General features: G+C 44.6%; 1 protein-coding gene across 9 annotated transcripts in view; it reads left to right on the top strand.

Moving 5' to 3' along the window:
- LOC138503205 (uromodulin-like) overlaps positions 1 to 19533 on the top strand; it is an 895795-nt gene that overhangs the window by 27851 nt on the left and 848411 nt on the right. The window contains exon 1 of one of the 9 annotated variants that reach the window (XM_069622788.1): positions 3365 to 3686. The exons of 5 other annotated variants lie outside the window; for them this stretch is intronic. In XM_069622788.1, the coding sequence (XP_069478889.1) occupies positions 3620 to 3686 (67 nt within the window). In that variant the 5' untranslated portion in view covers positions 3365 to 3619. Of the gene's footprint in view, positions 1 to 3364; positions 3687 to 19533 lie in introns of those variants that run through there. 3 more of the 9 variants (XM_069622785.1, XM_069622792.1, XM_069622790.1) reach the window with 3 other exon arrangements.

The following is a 19533-nucleotide window of genomic DNA, read 5'->3' as shown; positions in this document are numbered from 1 at the left end:
AGGAGGTGAAGTAGGAAGTTTGAATTTTTAGAGACGTCAGAAATGTGTGCAGAGAAGCAAAGTGGGAAGTCAAAGAGGATCCCGAGGTTCTTGGCTTCACAGGTGGGGGTAGGAGGAAGGCCAAGGATGGCCGACCAGAGAGTGAGAGGAAAGGATGGTGAAGGTGTACCGATGAGGAGGATCTCAGTCTTGTTGGCATTTGGAGAAAGATTGTTGACAGTACACCAATTTTGAAGGGCAATTAGGCAATCAGGAATGAGGGAGGGAGAGGAGGTTGCCGAGGGCAGCTTGAAAATGAATTTAGTGTCATCAGCATAGCACTGGAAGTTTGAGCAGAAAGTGGAAATGCAGTAGGCAAGAGCTGCCAGGTATTGGTTGAAAAGCCAGGGTGAGAGGTAAGACCCCTGGGGAACACCACAGGTAGAGAGGGAGATTGATGAAAGGAAGGAACCAAGTTGTACCTGCAAGGGTCGATCAGAGTGGAAAGAGGTCAGCCAGGCCAGAGTCTGATCAGTGATACACAAGTTGTCACGGAGACGGTTGAACAGGGTGGTATGGTTGACCGTGTCGAAGGCTGAGGAGAGATCAAGTAGGATGAGGACAGAGGGAATGTTAGAGTCAAGGTTGGAGAGCAGATCTTCAATCAGTCTTATGAATGGCACTATTGACAATCCAGCTATAAAACAGATCGATTCACCAATTTTGTTAAACCTGTTGATTAATATTGCCTTTCAAAACATTACTTATAATTGGAAGAATACTACCAATTTATCACTTAACATTTGGTGGAATTCTATTTGTTCAATTCATCGTATAGAAAAATGTTATGCCGTTACATTTGATTGTTTAAATTTAAATTAATTGACATAAAATTGAATGTATTCTTGGAATATTTCAATGTTCATATGTAACTGACTGCAACCTATGCCCTGACCCCTTCATTCCCTATTGTCTATGTCCTGTCATCTTGTCTTTATACCCCCAATGTCGTATTGTTATATTGTTCCATTTTATTAATTGTCAACAATTAATTTATGGATTATACAATTAGCTTATTCAACGTATTCCGAATCAACTATATAAGTTTTGGTACACCAAATAATTTCTGTTTAAAATGGTTAACAGTTCTGTATTATCTGCCTCTCTTCAGTACTTTAATAAAATCTTTAAACAGAAAAAAAAGTGTTGATCTTACCGGATCTAACGAATATGTATTGAAATTAATGACTTTCCCCCAAAAATATTGTTGACAGGGGGCCAGCCCCCCTCCGTTGCGGGAAAATATTTCAGGACCTTTGTGTAATCTAACAAAAGAAATGCCTGATTATACCGATCTAACGTATTTGACATCGAACTTTGTGAATTTTTTGGTTGAGGGGGGTCTAACTAGCTCACTACAGGTTAGCCCCCCTCTAAATAATTGCTTATAACTCTGGTTCTGTAGCAGATCTAATGTTGAAAATGGTTGTTCATACAGGATCTAACGAAGATCTAACAAATGACATATGTTTTGGTACTATTTTTGATTGATGGGGTCTGGCTACGGTATAGCCCCCCTCTAAATAATTGCTTATAACTCATTTTCTGTAGTAAATCTAATGTTAAAAATAGTTCATTTTATGGGATCAAACAAAGATATATTGAAATTAATGACCTTTTCCCCCAAATTTAGTTTCGGAGGGGCAGTGCCTCCTCATATGCAGCCAAACATTTCAGCACCTGCGGGTGATCTAACAAAAAAGATGCCTGACCATACCGGATCTAACGTATATCTTACCAATTACATGATTTTGTGAATTTTTCGGTTTAGGGGGGGCTAACTAGCTCACTACGGGTTAGCCCCCCTCTAAATAATTGCTTATAACTCCTGTTATGTAACTAATCCAATGTTGAAAATGGTTTATCATACCGGATCTAAAGATGATTTAACAAATTACATCTGTTTTTGTACTATTTTTGATTCAGGGGGGTGACTAGCTTACTACAAGTTAGCCCCCCCTCTAAATAAATGCCTATAACTCCTGTTCTGAAGCGGATCTAACGTTGAAAATGATTGATCATACTGGATCTAAAGAAAATCTAACAAATCACATACATTTTGGTCAATTTTTTGATTGAGGGGGGGCTGGCTACGGGTTAGCCCCCCCTGTAAATAATTGCTTATAACTCCTGTTCTGTAGCGGATTTAACGAATATGTATTGAAATGAATGACATTTTTCCCCAAAATGTAGTTGAGGGGGGGCCAGCCCCCCTCCTTTGGAGCTAAATATTTCAGCACTTGTGTTTGATCTAACAAAAACATGCCTGATCATACCAGATCTAATGTATTTCTAACCAATTAAATCGATTTTTGTTAATTTTTTGGTTCGGGGGGGCTAACTAGCTTACTACGGGTTAGCCCCCCCTCTTAATAATTGCTTATAACTCCTGTTCTGTAACTAATCTAATGTTGAAAATGGTTGATCATACCGGATCTAACAAAGATCTAACAAATTACATCCGTTTTTGTACTATTTTTGATTGAGGGGTGACTAGCTTACTAGGGGTTAGCCTCCCTAAATAAATGCCTATAACTCCTGTTGTGTAGCAGATCTAATGTTGAAAATGGTTGATCATACCGGATCAAACGAAGATCTAACAAATGACATAAATTTTGGTACATTTTTTGATTGAGGGGGGCTACCTATGGGTTGGCCCCACCACTAAAGAATTGCTTATAACTCATGTTCTGTAGCGGATCTAATGTTAAAAATGGTTGATCAAACCGGATCTAACAGTCTAACAAAACCGATAATTTTTTGTAAAAGATCATGAAACGGGGGAATGGGGGACTTTTGAGGTGGGTCCTGCTGGGACAAAAAAAAAAAAAAGAGTCCTGGCCAACAAAAAAAAAGTAGAACAGATCCACGAATCACAATTTATGATTTGTTGCAACAAACATGTTGGGTAGTATCTGGGGTGTTTTGTGCCAAATGGGGTGTTTTGCAGTTCACTGATCTCATAAAATTGCTTAAAATACTATCAGATGCAGCACCACTAACACTGGCGTAACGGGGCCTACGCATCCCTTGCGGTGCAGGGGGCCCCATGCTGCCCACTCCCGGCGGGAGGCCCCAGTGGCAGGAGGGGGATATCAGCAGGGCTTGCAGGGGGGCCCCACATTTTGTGTTACGGCACTGACCACTAAGTAATTAAAGTGGCACACATGGGCCCAGGAAAGTGGCCCCCCGATGACCCATCAGGCCATCCCTCTGGGAATTGCCCAATTGGCCAGTCCCAGCCTGCTGACACAACCCCATGCTAACACAAAAATGATTGAAATGTCTGTAAAACAGGTCTGACAACCCTTTGGCCTCGTCCGTGAGAGATGGTGTATGACTCTGCAGTGTCTACCTGATACTTTGCCCATTGTCCGTCCCTTGTCGCCTGCAGTGTCTCCCCCCAGCCCCCTCCCTTCTCATGTGCCCCCCCTATCGACGCGCCTCCCTTTATCTAGCCCAGCAGCACCGCTGTCACGTTGTTCCTTGCTCCTGTTGTGGCTTCTTGGTAGTAGACGTTTCCTGGTGGAGGCAGTGACAGTCTTGTTTCCTCAGCCGGTTGCGGGGCCTGGAGCAGAGAATGACGCACTCGGAGATGGGCCTTCTCGTGGCGCTCTTTCTGGTCGCCTTCTACGCGGAAGCAACAGGTATGTGATCAATGTAATTCACTCAGCAGTGAGAGGGCCTAGGGAAGACGGTCGCACCTAAGAAGCGGTCCTCTGCTCATTCATGGTTTGACACCAAGAACTTCTGAACCCATGAGGAGTGGAAGTGTGTACGCCCACCCTATCCACATGTTGCGATGTGCACTCCCACCCCTCACACATGTTGGGGGTTTGCACTCCCACCCCATACACTATTCACATGTTGATAGTGTGCACTCCCACCCCATTCACATTGATGCCTTCACTTCTTTGCTGTCTTCAGATAGGGGTGTGTGTTACCCCCTATATCCCCAGAGGGCGTGAACTAGATGTCTTCCGCATCCCACGGGCTTAGTTAACAACCCAGAGCCCCCTGATTGCCTTCGGGCGGCTGGCTTGGGCCGCAGTGGCGGAGACAGCCACTGGCTTGGGAGGGTGTAGGCCCTTCCAAATGGAGGAAGTTGAAGACATTAAGCAGCGCTGGTGGGGAAGCGACACCATTGCAAGACCATTGTGCTTATGCCAGCAACATTAAACGTACAGAGGCAGAGGACAGAAGCCTGCCCATGCCAACAAACCCCCAAGATGAAGCCAAAGACTGCAGGGAACTAAATATCCTCGAAATTCGGCTGAAACGTGGATCTAATGGGCCAAAGGAAGGTTTAATAGGTATTCAGTCTCCTGGTGTGAGAAGAAAAGGCAGCCCAATGGGTTAATGCACCTACTGCTGCGATCTAGGTGTAACCTGCAGGCAGCACACCCAGTTCGTGGAAAGATGCTGAGATAGTTTTGCTTGTTATTCTAGGACCTGTAGTTCCCTCACATCCCCTCGGAAAGGTGTCCTGTTTGATTTTCAGCAAAAGTACCTTCTCAGCACTGCAACTTATCACCAATGAAGTGGCTACGTCAGTACTTCCTCTAATATTTTCAAGTCAGTTGGGAGCAGAGAGACAATTTATATGTATGATGGTTATCACAACCAGAGTGCACAAAACAAAGGCACAACTAAAAGTGGGCATGCAGGTATTTTTAGGGCATTCGGTTTTGAGTGATCACCCATCAGCTCACTAGCGACCCACTTTATAACATTGTCCACCAGAACCCCACCCCAAAATTGCAAGCCTAGATCGGCCCCTGCTGTGGCCTCAGAACAAGATTGTGCATTTGCTTGGAATTTGGGCCGCCCTGACCTGGGAGAACCGGCAAAACACGGCAGATCTATACTGGAATAAGTTCAGCTATGCGCCTAAATCAGCCTTATTTAAGAGGGAGGGCGTCCTCCTGAGAACATTTTTACAATAATGGGTTGAAATGCTGCAATCTTGCAGTGCATTGTTTGCTTAACATTGGGTAAATGACATACAGTTAAAACCAGTTCTGTGGGGCAATGCAGGAAAACGCCAAGTAGATGCCAGGCCACCAACAGAACACAGGAGCCGTTTACAATACATTTTACTTAGGTCTTTGCCTAAAATATATGCCAGCACTGCCACTAGGCAGTATTACTTTCTAGAGTAGAGTTGTAAGCCATAGGTCCTTATTTGAAATACTATTAGACTTCAGTTGTTACAGTGAGTTTCATACCTTTTAGTGAGTACTTTGAGAGATGTTAAGTCATTGGCAATAACTCTTTCCAGACCATTAAAACCCATACAGTCACTTCCGAGCAGCTGCATATCATTTCTAACATGATATTATATGATATGATGTGGCATTTATAACGCGCCTGGACACAAGTGTTTCTAGACACGACAAGACAAGAAAGGGGAAACAAAGGCAGGCCAAAATAACGATCTTACTAGGCCTTGTGTCATTCAGATCGCGCAAGTGCAGGGAAGCAGGAAAGGGAGAAGTGCCAGTGGGGAGGGGAAGGGCCAAGTGCAGTTTACTCACAAGTGCAGCCATCGGGTGGCTCATAAGTGCAGAGAGAAGGGACTGTAGGGTTGCAGATACAGACCCTTAAGTGCTGGCGAGCCCGGAGGCAGTACGAGGGCAAATGGACATGCAGGAGCCTGGGTTCAAAGGGTGACCAGGTGACCAGTGCGCGGAGCAGTCAGGTGCATCAGCAGCGGAGAGGAAGAGAGAATGCGGAAGCAAAAAGGAAGGTCTTGAGTTGCTTCTGGAACGGGAGGTGGTTCAGCGCAAGTTTGAGAGAGGCAGGGAGACTTTTGCAGAGGGAGGCCCCAGCAGAGGAGATTGATCTTCCCCCAACTCTCAGCTTGGAGAAGCGTCTAACCCTCAGAGAGTTGGAGGTGAATGAGCGGAGAGCTTGACAGGGCTGGACTGGGAACCAAAAGTGGCCCTGGACATTATTTTCAAAGTGGCCCCATAAGAAAATGTTGAATAAAGTTAGTCAAAATGAGTGCATTCAAAGCAGGATTTAAACATATATGGGGTACAAAGATATGTTTTAAATGAGTTCATGATCAAACAAAGATTATCTTCAATGATAGAGGGACAAACCACGAGTGCAATATCAGTCTGAATAACTTCAATCTTGCCCAGGTTCACTTCAGTTGCCCTCCAATACTCGCACCTCTTTGCTTCCCTCCTGGCTTTACTTCTTCCCCTGCCTGCCACCCTCCTTCATCCCATGCATCTGCCCTGCAACCCATAACTCTTGCCCTAAAGCACATTCATGCACTGCATGTGCATTACTGTTATAAAGGCACGATAATTGCATTCCTGGAATAATCATTCCAAATTGGGGGCAACATCGGTGAATTTTCAATGCCTACTTCCAAAGATACATTTACCACTGAATGAAGGAAAGTAAGAAATGCAGAGATTACAAAATCAGACTGCCTGTCAATCCCTCGCCTTCCCAGAATTCAACCACATCTCGCTACCCTTTAAGCCAATTCACTGGCTGCTGCCAATGGAACATTGACAGGGGAATGATTGAAAGGGTGGGCGGGGAGGCGACAGCTCATTCTTAAAGCAGTCCTTAAGAGTCTGGTTTCAGACCACAACTTTGAAGCTGCACCAGAACAGCCTCATTAGATTGTGTAAAGAAGTTAAATGCCCCCACGCATGCTCCCCCACCCCACCCCACCCATTCTCTGAAGTTAACCCTGTTCCCAAAATATGAAGTGTTACACCCCACACCCTACCTTAGAAAGAAGGACTGAGTACACCAGACCCCTGTGATGCCCTAAACTCACCTGCACCATTGAGGGCTTCAAACGTAAAGAAGGCAAAAGAAAGTAAGAAGCAGATTTCTCAGAGCTCTGAGGATTTCTGATTTCAGGAAATGCAGTTTCAGAAGAATGATATTTGTGGTCAACAGTGTTGTGCATGCTATTCAAGTGTTTTAAGCCTTTCTTAAAGTGTTTCTTCCAGTTTAGGGGCAGTCAGTATAGCATTATTTTGATAATTTCTTGTTTGTAGATCTTGCAAAGCTGCCCGGTTTGCCGCAAGCATGTGATTTTAATGCCTGCTGTGGAACCCACCTAGATTTACCACCTGGTGGAAGCAGGCGTCATTCCCTAGAAAATCGATTGTAAATGTGGCCTGCAATTGGGATTTGTAGAAGGCAAGTATAGTGGTCCTACACTGTTTTATCGAAATTACTCAATTCAATGCGACAGAGTTACTTCTCCCATATCCCTTTACCTCCCCCACAACCACTCCTAGCCCCTCATATCCCGCCATAACTCCTAGCCCATCAAAAACAGGTATATTTATTTATTGGGTTTTGATAATGTGTCTATACACAATGGGCCCGATTCGTGGAATTTTTTGCACGGTTCAAAGTGACTTTGCACTGCTGACACAAACCCTGATTCATGGAACTGTGCCAAGTGTATTCTTGCAGTGCAAAGTCTGCGCAAAGTCAATTTGTACTGCAAAAATGACTATGCACTGACGTTGCACGGACTTTGAACTGCAAAAATACACTTTTGCACAGTTCGATGAATCAGGGATTGTGTTGCCAGTACAAAATCACTTTTCAGCAGTGTAGTCAATTTTCAGCAGTGCAAAAAATTCAGGCCCAATGTGATTACATTTACTTCCGCAAGAAGTAATTCTGTCGAAGTGAATTCCAACGATAGACCTTTACACTTTTTCCAAAGCAGAGTGGAAAACACTCACCATACCTTGCAGTACCATTTTTTATTTGCTTAAAATTCTCTTGTTTAGTCTCCAGGTTTTCTCCGACTGCCCCCACCCCAGCTCTTCCTGCTCTATGTCAGCGGACCTCTCTGTGGTTCTGTCCCACTTCGTTAGGTTATACGTCATACACAACCTAAGGGGGTGAATTTCGAATCCCCTGGAGCGCAAAACGTGGTGGCAAAACAGGTGTAAAGTGGTACACCTGTTTCATCACCACTTTTCCCACTCCAAGTGGCAAAACAACCAACATCTCTTAGGTGTGGGCTCACAAAACGGGGTGACCCTGCCTGCTAGCCCCGGAAATGTTATACCTGCATTCATATGCATACAGTGTTAGGCAACTGAAATCGTGATGTGGGGTTAGTACTTGCATGCCAGGGGAGAGGAGACTGCTCATTCTCAAAGCAGTCCTTAAGTGTGTGGTTCCAGACTTAAAGGAGAGAGTTAACTGATTGTAACATTGAAGCTGCAAACAAATAGTCTCATTAGAATGCACACAGAAGTTAGATGCCCCCCACACAAATACGTTTGCCCCTCCCTCATCTCTGAAGTTAGCCCCTCTCCCAACATTTGAAGGAGTCGCCCCTCCCCCTCCCCCAGCCGAAATGTAGGCTGTGTTTCGCCCCTGCTTAGGAACATTTGTAACTGCATTTCACACGCATACGTTTGCACTTCCTTGCAGTATGACCCTGGATCTGCCACTTCACAGTGCAAACAACGAACACTGCACACAAGTGTTTAAGTGCACACTTCCGGCTTCCCCTCCATGCAATGTACACATTTCAGATACATGACCCCTTTGGTGTCTGCCGGGGGTCAAGGCCAGCCCTCCACTAGGCTCCCAGGCGCAGATGAGCGCCGGATGGGTGAGCTGTGGCCGGGTGGGGCCCTGCGCCCCGGTGAATCTGGTGGATACTGCCCAGGGACACAAGATTAACCAGGCAGCTGGCTGGCAGCCTGGCATCCCTTCCCTTTGCTCGTGGTCCCATTACAGGTCCTAGGAGCTCTCACAACATCCTCAAAGCGCCCTCTCACTTTTTTCAATTTCAAAATGTAAACAGTGGATGACAGAACGACTCACAGAGGGGAGTGAGGGACACATGGGGCCCATTCCAGGAAGCGATGGGCGTCATGTTCATTCCAGGGAGTGAGAGCGGCAGGGCGCTCATTCCAGGGAGTGAGAGGGACGTGGAGCTCTTTCCCGGGAGTGAGAGAGACGTGCAGCATTTCATGGAGAGATGTTGCGCTTGGCACGCAGGATGGGGGTGATCTTACTCTGCTTCCGGACTTCCCTGTATGCGCCCAGTTAGTTGGAGCTGCTTTTAGGCACTCTCGGGTTTGCCTGAGGATAAAAGAGGCTCAGAGGGACCAGCAGATCGCCCAGGATCACACCATGCAGGGCAAAAATAGATGCTGGGATTAGGGCTCCCAATTGTGTCCCTCCCCAGCCCCCACGCACGCGCCTCTCTTCCCCGGGGTCAACCCCGTTCCCTCTTATGGCAAGGAGTCCCAAATGCCCTCCATTCTACCGCCCCCACCGGCAACAGACCGGCGAATCCCCACTCGCTTAGACTCACCTACCTGGCGGTTTTCTGGCACCCCACTGTGCGTGGTCCTCTGGGGCAGTCCTCGGTTTGGTGATCACCTTAAATTGAGGGGTACTTCAGCCAGCAGAATCCTGCAGACCCCGTATGGTGACAGGGGGCTGCCATCCTGCCTGACACGGCGACACCCACTTCTATTTAGATATCTTTTTGTGCCAGTAAACGTGCTGCTTGCGTTCAGAGCCGAAGACTGTATAGCCAGTGTAATGCCAAGTCACTCACTGCTTGTTGCTTGACGATCTGTTTCACTTTATTCCACAGCCCTTCGGTTAATTTAGCAAACTCGGACCACAGTCAGCCTAGTTGGGCAGATTAACAAAAGTGACTATTTCCTATGATCCGTGTGGACAGGCGGGTTGAGCTGGGTCACTTGAGTGACTGTGCAGCCTGTCACAGCCTATACCTAAGTTGGCACTGGGCGAGAATCAATGCCTTAATCAGAAGCAGCTCTGGGCCACTCTGATGCATCACACGCAAACAGGCCTCTAATTACATTTAGGGGATACATATCATACACGTAAAATATGCCATAGATATCGGGCAGTGTTGGGAGCCGTCAGGCGGGATAAGCATAATTCCCCCAGCGGCCCTGGGCCTTGACATGTTCAATACGTACGCGCGAGGTGCTGCGAGCAGCGTTATATGGCTGATTGAGTTATGACAGCTCCAAAGGCAACAGGGGAGCCGCCTATGCAAGTGTCAGTTAAGCGGTGCAATTGTGGTTTGGCCTCTCAGTTGGCTCTACCACAGGGGGCGCGGGCCGCCCGAGCGACGTTAAGAAAGATAATTAACATCCATTTTAATAAGCGCTGCATGCCGCATCCATTGCGGTTCCAAGAGCTGCCTGTAACAATGTTATGTTCATATATTTAGTGGTAAAACTAGTTTAAAACAAAAGTTAATACTCTTTATTGCATACAGTGCATTTATTGCTTTACGGTTTAAAAGAAGTTTACAAACCTACCTTACTGCAGTATATGCCTCTGCCACAAACCCTGGCTCATTGCCACTGCCAGACAGTGGCCGGACTATCATCTGCACACCCGGCCGCACAAAATGAAAGCGGGTGGCTCCACTACGGCCCTAATGCGTCCCACTGCGCCCACCCACAGCACTCATTAGTGTTAACAAATTTCACTGGCTGATAAAACAGCCAATGAAATTAAGCTTTTCTATTGTTACTATGCAGATTCAGGCCTGGCCTGTCTGCTTTAAGACTGTTGTTTTCACTCATGTCATCAGGTGCAGTGATGGCGCAGTGATGAAGAACCCGGCCTGTTGACCTGGGGACTGCAGTTCGAGTCCCAGGGACGGATCCATGACCCCCCACCTAATGATTTATGTATGCTTCTGCCGAAGACCGAAGCAAGAAAAGAGGCCCTATGCCCCGAGGCCCACCAGGGAAAGTCCCGGTGTCCCGGTGGGCCAGTCCAGCACTGGAGCTTGAGAAGGAAGATGTTTCGGAAGAGAAAGTTGGAGGTATAGCAGTCTCAGGCCGCAGAAAGCCTTGTGGATGATGCAGAGGATCTTGAACCTGATCCTTGCAGCCACAGGGAGCCAGTGAAGAGATTTGCCAAGGACAAGTCTCGCAGGCCTGTCCTGGATAAGTTGTAAAAGACGAAGAGTAGAGGCAGGCATATTTAGAAAGAGGCTGTTGCAATAGTCCAGCCTAGAGAAGACCAGAGCTTTGGAGACAGTGAGCTTCTGGGGGAAAGTGAGAAAAGGAAGAATACCTCTCAGGTGGTACAGCTGATAGTTTGACTTCTTAGATATGTCAGAGATGTGAGAAGACAAGGAGAGGGTGGAGTCGAAGATGACACCAAGGTTCTTAGTCTCACAGGAAGCAGCAGGAAGAGGGCCCAGAGTGGGCGGCCAGAGAGAGAGAGGAAAGAGGGAACGGGTGTCCCAATGAGGAGGATCTGAGTCTTTCTGGCATTAAGGCAGAGATCATTGGCGGCACACCATTCCTGAATTGCGGCCAGACAGTCTGGTATGAGAGAAGAAGTAGAGGTGACTGAGGGGATCTTGAAAGAGAGCTGAGTGTCATTCACATAACAGTGAAAATTGGGGCAGAAAGTAGTGATGCGGTGGTCAAGAGGTGCCAGGTAGTTGTTGAAGAGCCAGGGAGCAAGGTAAGACCCCCGGGGAACAACACAAGTAGAGAGAGAGAAAGAAAAAAGACCCCAGTTTGACCCGAGAGGGTCGGTCAGTGAGAAAGGAGGTCAACCTGGCCAGGGCCTGATCAGTAATACCAAGGTTGTCACAAAAATACTAGCCTCTGGTTGTTTACACCTCCAACAATGTTTATTGTCGGCCTAAAACAGATTTGTTTTTGTGTGGGGAGGCAGAGGCGTAGCCAGAATTGTCTAACAAGTGGGGGCTGAAGCTAATGTAGTCCCCAGTTACATTAACATCTATAAATGCTCATACAGAGCTGCTGAGTGGGCATTTACACATTTTGGGTGGGTCTTGCCCGCTCAGGCCCTTCCCGGTCTACGGCTCTCGGGGAGGGGGGTGAGTGCTGAAACCCAATTAGCACAGTGATTTTGAGCACCTTGTGAACGATGGAGTAATGCATTTGCTTGACCAACATTGTGAAGACATTTCTTCTTGCAGATATTATGGGCCAGGTTCTCAAAAATAAAACAAAATACAAATTCTAAGGACTAAGCCCTCTCTCCGACCTGATGCCTAGTGCCTGATTCAGTCTTTTTAAAATGTCTGTATGTCTTTTGTTCACCTCTCTTTGTGCGCACTGAGCACTCTGGATGTGATGCACGATATAAGAAATTAAATAATAATAATAATAAACGTGGCAGATATGCTCCCTTTCATAAAAGGAGCATCAAATTGGCAAATGTTTTTGGTGCAAGTAATGAGATGCACCCATTCAGATGCCCTTTTCCCCTCCTTTGTGTATATGCGCAAATTAAGGGGCATTACATGAAGGAGCATGGGGCAGAGTTCGTAGTGCACAGTTAAAATTCACAGATCTTTGTTGTATCATTCCAGTGGTGTTGGACGCGTTCGTCTGTGGTCGTCTGTGCATGATGCAGCTTAATGCCAGATGCTGAAGGGTCCTTTCCTTCAGAAGGGTTGACTCTTGACTTTTGGCAAACCACAGTCGCGTTGCAAACACTGTCTTGTCCACTTCATCTTCCGTTCTATCGAGGTGTTTTTGCCCTGGGGCTTCTACATTGTGCCGCTAGCTCCTGCATGCCTCCTGCTGACGATGGTGGTGTACTCTTTGGCCTGATCAGGACTTGCCCGCGATTTGGCTGCCGTGACAACATCTTTGAAGGTGTTTTTTATCTTCAGTCCATCCCAAGCCTGGTATTTGGAGCACAGGGCTGTAGGGAGTTGAACGGACTGAGGTGGGAAGTAGCAGTAGTAGGGTGAACTCTTTGTGTAGCACTTTTCTTTGTAGTCTGTTTTTTTGTCTTAAGCTTTCATTTTTATCTTAGTTTCTAGGCTTATTGCGTGTATCACGCCTTTTAGGATACTCTATTATGCCTGACTATTGCACTCTGTGTGTCTTGTTAGTTAGGCAGAAAATACAGCAGAACGCTATCACCCGGCAGTATGCAGAGATGTGTTTGAACTCAACTTCCAGATCGGATGATATTCTGCATCCAGCTAAATCATCCTAGACTTCTACTATATTATCTATGACTGATGTATCGATGACTGTAATGCCCCCTCTACGATTGCATATGACCCCGTCTAATTCATTCAAAGCCCGAGCAATTTTATTGGGCATTCTCTGGCATCAGCGGCAACGATTGTAGTGCCCCCTTCTATGATTGAATGTGACCCTGCTTTATTCATTCCAAGTCCTGACCCTGCTTATTCATTCCAAGTCAGGCCTTTTCTGACTTCAGTTGCAACACCAATATCGGCTGCTAGATCTACTAGGTAAATGCCTGACCACAGTTTATCTCTTGATCCTGTACTACGACTGGACACTACAGTACTCCACCAATTAGTTACGTGTCCTTCTCAGACTTTGATGACTCCCAATAGTCTATGCTCACCGTTGAACAATGTTATGTCGAATAGGGACAATACCTTCTATCTTCTGTTCTACATTGTCAAACGGCAGTACTCAGGATACTACTTCTTCTATGTTAACTAAAAAAAACTTTCTAGAAAACAATGACATCTGATAGTGTGTGTCTAGTTTCCAATAATAATATGCAGATTAAGGACAACAAGCCTGTTATATCTTTTACCACATCAGCTGCAACTACACAAGTTAACTTATCTATCTCTACCCGTGATAATTCATGTATGCTGCACAATGACAATATATTGATGTCAAATGTTCTAGGAGCAACTGATAATCTGGATGCTCCTATACTTGATTTGGCATCTGCTTGTAGTATCGTTGTTTTTGAGTACCCAAATACAGACCCTATATCTAATAGTATTAGAGTAGTTCTGGTTGATGTTCCTTTTTTAACGTCGTCGAACATAGTACAAAATGGCGATCTAAATTGTGTCCTTATAAATGCATGGTCATTGTTTAAACATTCCTGCGCAATAGCTGATTATATTGTTGAAAACAACATAGACATAATTATCATTACTGAAACCTGGCTTTCTGATACCTCTGGACCAGACCTTGCACATGCTGTGCCAGATGGTTATTTGGTCGTTAGCAAAGATTGACTTTCTGGCAAGGGAGGTGGAGTCGCCTTCATCTTTTGATTAAATCTCAATATTCTTGAGATCAGTATTGAGGCACCTGAGGCCTAGGATCTATTGCTGGTTAAATTTCTTGTTTACCCTTGTGTTACATACAGCTATTTATATTGTACAGACCCCCTAATGACATGCCGCTTTTTGAATCTCAATTTATCTCTGACCTCCTTCCAATGATTAAAACATTGTCCAATATTTTATTGTTGGGCAATTTTGATTATTGGTTTAATGATGGTGCAAATCTTGCTGCCACTTTACTTAATCAAGCCCTTATTGATCTTGGCTTTCAGCAGCATGTTATGGCCTCCACCCATCGGGATGGTCATATATTGGATTGGATCTGTACTTCTGAAATTACGATTGATCATCTTACGATCTCACCTTGTCCGTGTTCAGATCATTATTTTGTTAAATTCCGTTTGCCTACCCCTAACCTCAAGCCGCGTGTATGTCCTGTTAATATCACTGTCACCAGTGTCACCCAACGTAATTTGCGTAAAGCTACAAAAGACTCTTTCTCCGTTGCTGCATACATTGTCTGAGGTGCTTGTGTCTTTAACATCTGCTCAAGATATTGCTGACTATTATCAGCACTCATTGACCTTAGACATAGATGAAATTACTCCTTTAAAAGATCTTAAGAACTGTGTCACTTCCAGGAAACATTCCTGGTTTACACATGCTTTGCACAAATTAAGATCTGAGTAAAATAACTGTCATTAAACAGGCTTAGATCTCCTATTTCTTTTGAACATAAGGAAGTGTATCCCTCCGGAATAAAAAGATATATATATGTGAGCTTTACTTAAGGCCAAAAAGGAACATTTTGAATCACCCGTCAGTGTAGCAACATCCGATTCTAAAGAACTGTGTACATATTTAGAAAATATGAGTTCCCTGATGTGAAACCACAAGATTCTATCTGTAGGGATGAAACGTGGTGTACTGCTATAGGGGATGCATTAATGAATAAGGATCAAACTTTTAAGCAAACTATTGCTCAAAAACAAGCCACTATTTCACCGCTGTCCAGTCGCCGGAATAACATTCAGGCTGCCTCTTCACAATTTAAATCCTCTAATGTTACGGAATAGGAAGTCGCAGTTATTATACACTCCCTTAAGCCCACAGTTGGCAAAGGAGATCCCTGCCGCGCTGCCATTGTGAAGAGTGTGTACCTTTTCTGATTTCTTTAATTACCAAGTTTATAAACGTTTTCTTTAACTCGGCTACTGTACCTTCTACCATCAAATAGGTGTGGATAACGCCCTTGCTTAAGAAGCCCTACCTTGATCCCAGTGTTTTTATTAACTACCAACCGATAACTAATGTACCTTTTCTATTAAAGATTATCAATCGAGTAGTATATTTACAAATAGTCTTACTTGGAAGAGTACAACTTACTTGGTCTTTGGCAGTCAGGCTGTAGGGCTACGCATGGGACAGAGACAGCCCTATTAGACCTTAAATCTAACATGCTCCAGATTATGGATAAGGGTGGGTGGCTTTACTTATGCCTTTGGACCGTTCTGCAGCATTCGATCTAGTAGACTATAACATATTGGCAAATAGGCTGCGCTCTTCTGCTAATTCCTGGTTCTGTCATTTCTGTCTGAACATACTGCAAGTGTTCTTAGTGACTCTGCACCAGCATCACCTGTTAATTTGGTCTGTCGTGTCCCTCCTGGGTCTTGTCTTTCCCCTACCTTACTTTATGTATTCACAAAACCCCTTTTTGATTTTCTTAATGATCTTGGCATGTTGTACACTAACTACGTCGATCACTCTCAGAATCTGTTGCATTTTATGGGGATTATAAACAGGATTCTGACAATATTAACAAGATTTGTAATACTGTCCAAACTTGGATGGCTTTTAATGCACTAGCGTTGAATGCCTCCAAAACGGAGCTGCTTATTGCTGGCACCCAACAAAGACTCGCAAAGCTGTCTGCTGACTTTGGCGAGTTTACCATTGCTGGTTGTGTCATTCCAGTGCCAACAAATTTTAAAACGTTGAGAGTTTATTTTGATGCCTCCCTTATGATGAAAACCTACATGAACAATGTTGTCTCTACCACCTCCTATCTTTTTTTAATGTTGTGCTGTATTTTCCCCTTCTTGTCCAAGGGGAATTGTGCTTGTCTGACCCATGCTATTGTTGGAGAAAAGATTGATTATTGTGGCAGCCTTCTGTACAGCACTACACAAGGCAATGTATCTAAGATGCAGACACTTCAAAATAGCACGGTTAGAATTGTGAGTCAAATCAAAATGTTACACAGGCTCCTCGTGCCCTACACTGGTTGCCGGTAAAGGAGCGTTTTGCCTTTAGAGTTTTTATTGTTGCCCATAAAAGCTTGCATGGGAAAAGTCTGTGTTATTGCAAATCTAGACTGACTTTTACATCCTGTGTTCGCTGATTGCGCTCCAGCAACACCAATTTGTTGACTATGTATTGAGTAAAATTCAAGGATCCGGTAGACAACGGCTCCTCATCTTTGGAATAACCTTCAATTAGACTTGAGAGAAATACGTTCCCATCCTCTCTTTAAGAAGGCACTTAAGACTCACTTCTTTAGATACGTTGTTGCTGGATTTGCAAATGCTACTTCAATGGCTTGTACATGACTATCTCCGTTTGCCTGTTTGGTTTTCGGTTTATGAATCTGCTTTTGTTCTGAAGCGTTTCTCTAGTTTTCATTTATGTTTGTTTGTTCATGTCTTTTCGTTTTATGTTCACCCTAATGCCTTTAGGCCCTTGGCATGTTACAAATGAATGAATGAATAAATAAATAAATACACATTTCTGCGCCTTTAAAAGTGCGTCCCAAATTCACAAATATGATGAACTTTTAAATGTGCAGACATGGGGGACATTCCCTTGTGCCTGTTCAGAAGAGGCGCAGTGGGATGACCAGATCATGGCAGTGTCTTTTTTTGACCCGTCCATGTGCTTCCTGATAACGGTGCCGCCTTCTAGATCTGGGCTTTGTACCTTTTTGAAACAGAAGGCTTTGCCTCTGATAACCCAAATGCTGAAACTAGATCGCAAATGTGGTTGTTTCTCGGCGAAACCTGCAGTGTCCCTTTATGAGGAGAAAATAGTCCCAAAATTTATATATGAGATGGAACTACACTTTCTCCAATTACAGAATTTTTGGGAAACACTTGAGGCAATTGCTTGGAGGAAAATATTAAAACTGCCAACAAATATCCCAGTGGCGGCTATCCGTTATGAATTGGGTCTACTAACACTTAAAGTGAGGTCCCAATGGCGTCTGTTGGCCTTATTTTGCAGTGTAATAGATCCTGTTTGTGACACCTTATATGAGGACCTGGGTAAATTGGTGGCACTGGTGGGAGGAGGAACCACCTCAAAAAAATATTTGTCCTCGATCTGAGATATTTGCGACCATATTCGTGGTGATTTGGATAAAGATAAGCAGACATTGGTAATAGATCCTGAGAGAGTGAAAAAAATATTATATGAAAGGGATTGGATTGATACAATAGATACATTCCATTCATATCCCTCTCTAGGTGATTTAAAATATATATGAGCATAGGAAAAGGGGGGTGATCTCTTTTATAATGACACAGTTCCCAAATCGATATTATTGTTCTCTCCTCCTCAGACTGAGATGGAATATTGTTCCAACAAGAGAGGTTCTCAAAAGAAGTAAGATTGTGGATGGAGTGAATTTGTTCTGTCGATTCTGTCGGAATACAGGAGAAATGGAAATTTGTAAACACCTATTCCTCTCATGCCCGGGGCTACAGACAAAATGATTGGGGTATTCGTGTTGATGATGCCTATATTTGGTCTCGATGTATATCAATCCAGAATAATATAGAGGGTCTGGCTGTAGCCGGTTTTATTAAATCTTTAAATCTATATACTGACCCTTCTCTAGAAGCAGAGAATTGTAATCCATTGGGATGAGCAGGATACTAGTTAATAAAGTACTCGTGAAGTACAAGGAAGTACTGTTAGCTGTTTGCACATCATTCTCTGCCTGCTGTGTGCTTCGTGGCAAGTTCCTTCAATTCGAAAATCCGAAGCAATTTCGACGGGAGGAAGACTTATGCTGCAACATGGAAGTTGCCTGACCTGGACTTCAAAGTAACTTTATTAACCTGGGCAGAGGGGTAGTCTTAATAACGACTCACAGCTTGGATTAACTATATCCTGACTGTGTCATCTCCCCCTTTGTGCCTCTCTCCCCTTACAGCTCCCGCGGGATTTGCCTAGACTCTCAAGACCCTCCTTTAACTCCGCCCCCTTGTGCCTACAAATACCGAGTTCCCTGCGCACCCGCGCGCGCCCTCGTGAAGTATGAGGAAGTACTGTTAGCTGTTGTCTGTGGGCGGTGTGCGGTGTGCGGTGAGCGTCTTAGCCTGTCCTGTTGTATTTTAGGAACTCGTCCTTTTTTGCCCCTGGCATTGATTTTGCTTATAGAATCAGCAAGTCACCTTTGAACAGAGCCGTGTATGCGGGGCTTATACTGTGGTGTCTGTTTGAAGTATTAACTGTTCGACCCTCACTTAGACAAAGTCAATGGCTAAAGTGTACACGCTAAAGTCTAACATGCCTAATATTGAGTCCCTAGTGGACAAACCTTATGATTTTCAAACTACCCCAAAGCGTATTGTAAATGGCTCTTACCCCCGCATAATTGTGCGGGGTCGCTCCTTATCCCATACTAGCGACATCAGGAAGTTTTGTGCGGATAGCTCTGCTGGTCAAGCCAATTCTAACGTATGCGAGCAAGATAAGAACCGCAAAAATAATCATAAAAGTGCACTCGGAGTCCCTGCCTGCAGTGAAAAGCTAAGCGAAAATGTTGCTGTGGTAGATTTGTGTATACCTACTTCTACCCCGGCCATATGTGTAGAGGATACCGATTGCGAAAATAGTAACAAGGGTGTATCTGAAGCTTTTGCAAGTGACGAAAGAATTCATGAAAAGGGATCCGATTGTGAAAATAGTAACAAGGGCGTACCTGAAGGTCTTACAAGTGACGAAAAAATTAATGCAAATGTTGGAGCTATAGATCTTTGTACTCCCTCTGACTCCCTTTTAGCTGCTTTTTCAGAAGAAAATCTGCTGGGGGTTTTTGCGTTGTCAGCCAATAAAAAATCCACTGCTGATATTCTTGTACACTCTATTCACATCCCTCCTACGGATGTCAAATCCCCTGAAAGTTTTCCGCCAGAAGTAATTGTAGAGACTGATGAAGCGCCTATAGCGACAGTTGATTCTTCATCTGACGACGCCATAGTTCAACCGTGTGCTGAAGATGATGTTGATCAGTTGTCTCAACCCCCTGTGATGTTTCCAGAATGTTCTCAAGAATCCTCTATCTTATCAATTTCCTTTATGCAACACTCCCCTCTGCGTGCTATCTCTTCTAAGGCAGATTC

The sequence above is a fragment of the Ambystoma mexicanum genome, chromosome 11, assembly GCF_040938575.1.
Source record: "Ambystoma mexicanum isolate Mex_15411 chromosome 11, UKY_AmexF1_1, whole genome shotgun sequence".
NCBI lineage: Eukaryota > Metazoa > Chordata > Amphibia > Caudata > Ambystomatidae > Ambystoma > Ambystoma mexicanum.
This window is presented reverse-complemented; position numbering and strand designations above follow the sequence as displayed.